The following is a 1,784-nucleotide window of genomic DNA, read 5'->3' as shown; positions in this document are numbered from 1 at the left end:
AGGGGGGGGGACAGCCAGGATGGGGGTGGCCACAGGTTCAGGGTGACCATAAGGACATGGGGGCCACCAAGGATGGGGGGGACACACACAACAATTGGGACGGGGTGGCCACAGGGATGGAGGGACAATTGGGTGGCCATGGGGACAGAGGGGACAATGGGGCCATGGTCTGGAGGTGACCATCAGGACAGGGGTGGCTGTGGGGACAGGGGGGGACATATTTTGGGGGAAATTAGGCCGAGTTTGGTATCACCCGCCTTTTCCCCTCAGGTCTTTATGCCCACGCCAAGAATTGCGGCAGACTGACGCCGGGGTGCCGCCGCCGCCTTCGTTAGGTGGTAATTATGCAAATGAGCTGGCTTTGGGCTGGCGCCGGGGGTTGAGCTGGAGAAGTGGTACTGGGTTCAATTAAACTGGGTTCAGTTAAACCGGGTTTGATTGAGCCGGCTTCAGTGAATCAGGTTCAATTAAACTGGGTTCAATTAAACCAGGTTCAACTGAACCGGGTTCAGTTAAACTGGGTTCAGTTCATCAGGTTCAAATAAACTGGATTCAGTTAAACCAGGTTTGATTAAACAGGGTTCAGTGAATCAGGTTTGATTAAGTTGTGTTCAATTCACTGGCTTCAGTTAAACTGGGTTCAGTTAAACCTGGTTCGATTGAACCAGGTTCAGTGAATTGGGTTTGATTAAATTGTGTTCAATTAAACGAGGTTCGATTGAACCGGGTTCAGTTAAGCTGGGTTCGATTAAACTGGGTTCGATTAAACCAGATTCAGTTAAACTGGGTTCAGTTAAACCAGGTTTGATTAAACCGGGTTCAGTGAATCAGGTTTGATTAGATTGTGTTCGATTAAACCGGGTTCAGTTAAACCAGGTTCGATTGAACCAGGTTCAGTTAAGCTGGGTTCAATTAAATTGGGTTCAGTTCACCAGGGTCAATTAAACTGTGTTTAGTTCATCAGGTTCGATTAAACTGGGTTCAGTTAAACCAAGTTTGATTAAACCAGGTTCAGTGAATCGGGTTTGATTAAACTGTGTTCAATTAAACCAGGTTCAACTGAACTGGGTTCAGTTAAGCTGGGTTCGATTAAACTGGGTTCAGTTTACTGGGTTCAGTTAAACTGGGTTTGATTAAACCAGGTTCAGTGAATCAGGTTTGATTAAATTGTATTCAATTAAACCAGGTTTGATTGAGCTGGGTTCAGTTAAGGTGGGTTTGATTGAGCTGGGTTCAGTTAAGGTGGGTTTGATTGAGCTGGGTTCAGTTAAGGTGGGTTTGATTGAGCTGGGTTCAGTTAAGGTGGGTTTGATTAAGCTGGGTTCAGTTAAGCTGGGTTCAGTTGATCTGGGCTCAGTTACACCAGGCTCAGTTAAACTGGGTTCAGTTAAACCGGGTTCAACTCATTGCCTTCAGTTAAACCGGGTACAGTTAAACCAGATTTGATTAATTTGGCTTCAATTAATCCAGGTTCAATTCACTGTCACCACCCCAGGGCCACCCCAGGGCTTGGGGACGGTGGCACCGTGCCACCACGATGGTTTCGGCTCAGCGCAACCCCATCTCATGGGGCTTTTTTTTTGGGGGGGGGTGGGGTTGTTTGGGTTTTTCTCTTCCATCCCGGCACCATTTCCCAGCTCCCAGCACGTCGGCGTCCCCATGGATCTCCTCGCCGCCATCGGTTGCGCCTGTGCCGGGCTCCTGGCGGTGCTGGCGGTGACGCTGCTGGTGGTGGTGTATCGCTTGGGGCTCCTCTACCAGCTCTGGCACAAGGTAGGATGAAA

General features: G+C 48.9%; 1 protein-coding gene across 1 annotated transcript in view; it reads left to right on the top strand.

The window, feature by feature from the left end:
* The first annotated feature begins 269 nt into the window (after positions 1-269).
* Positions 270-1,784, top strand: part of ILVBL (ilvB acetolactate synthase like) — a 12,034-nt gene continuing 10,519 nt past the window's right edge. Inside the window, exons 1-2 of the mRNA XM_009642956.2 lie at positions 270-338; positions 1,638-1,773. Of these exons, the coding sequence (XP_009641251.1) occupies positions 1,660-1,773 (114 nt within the window). The 5' untranslated portion in view covers positions 270-338; positions 1,638-1,659. The remainder of the gene's footprint in view (positions 339-1,637; positions 1,774-1,784) is intronic.

This window comes from Egretta garzetta, unplaced genomic scaffold (genome assembly GCF_000687185.1).
Source record: "Egretta garzetta isolate BGI_Z169 unplaced genomic scaffold, ASM68718v1 scaffold677, whole genome shotgun sequence".
NCBI classification, from domain to species: Eukaryota; Metazoa; Chordata; class Aves; order Pelecaniformes; family Ardeidae; genus Egretta; species Egretta garzetta.
The sequence above is the reverse complement of the archived record's forward strand: the minus strand, read 5'-3'. Positions and strand labels throughout refer to the sequence as shown.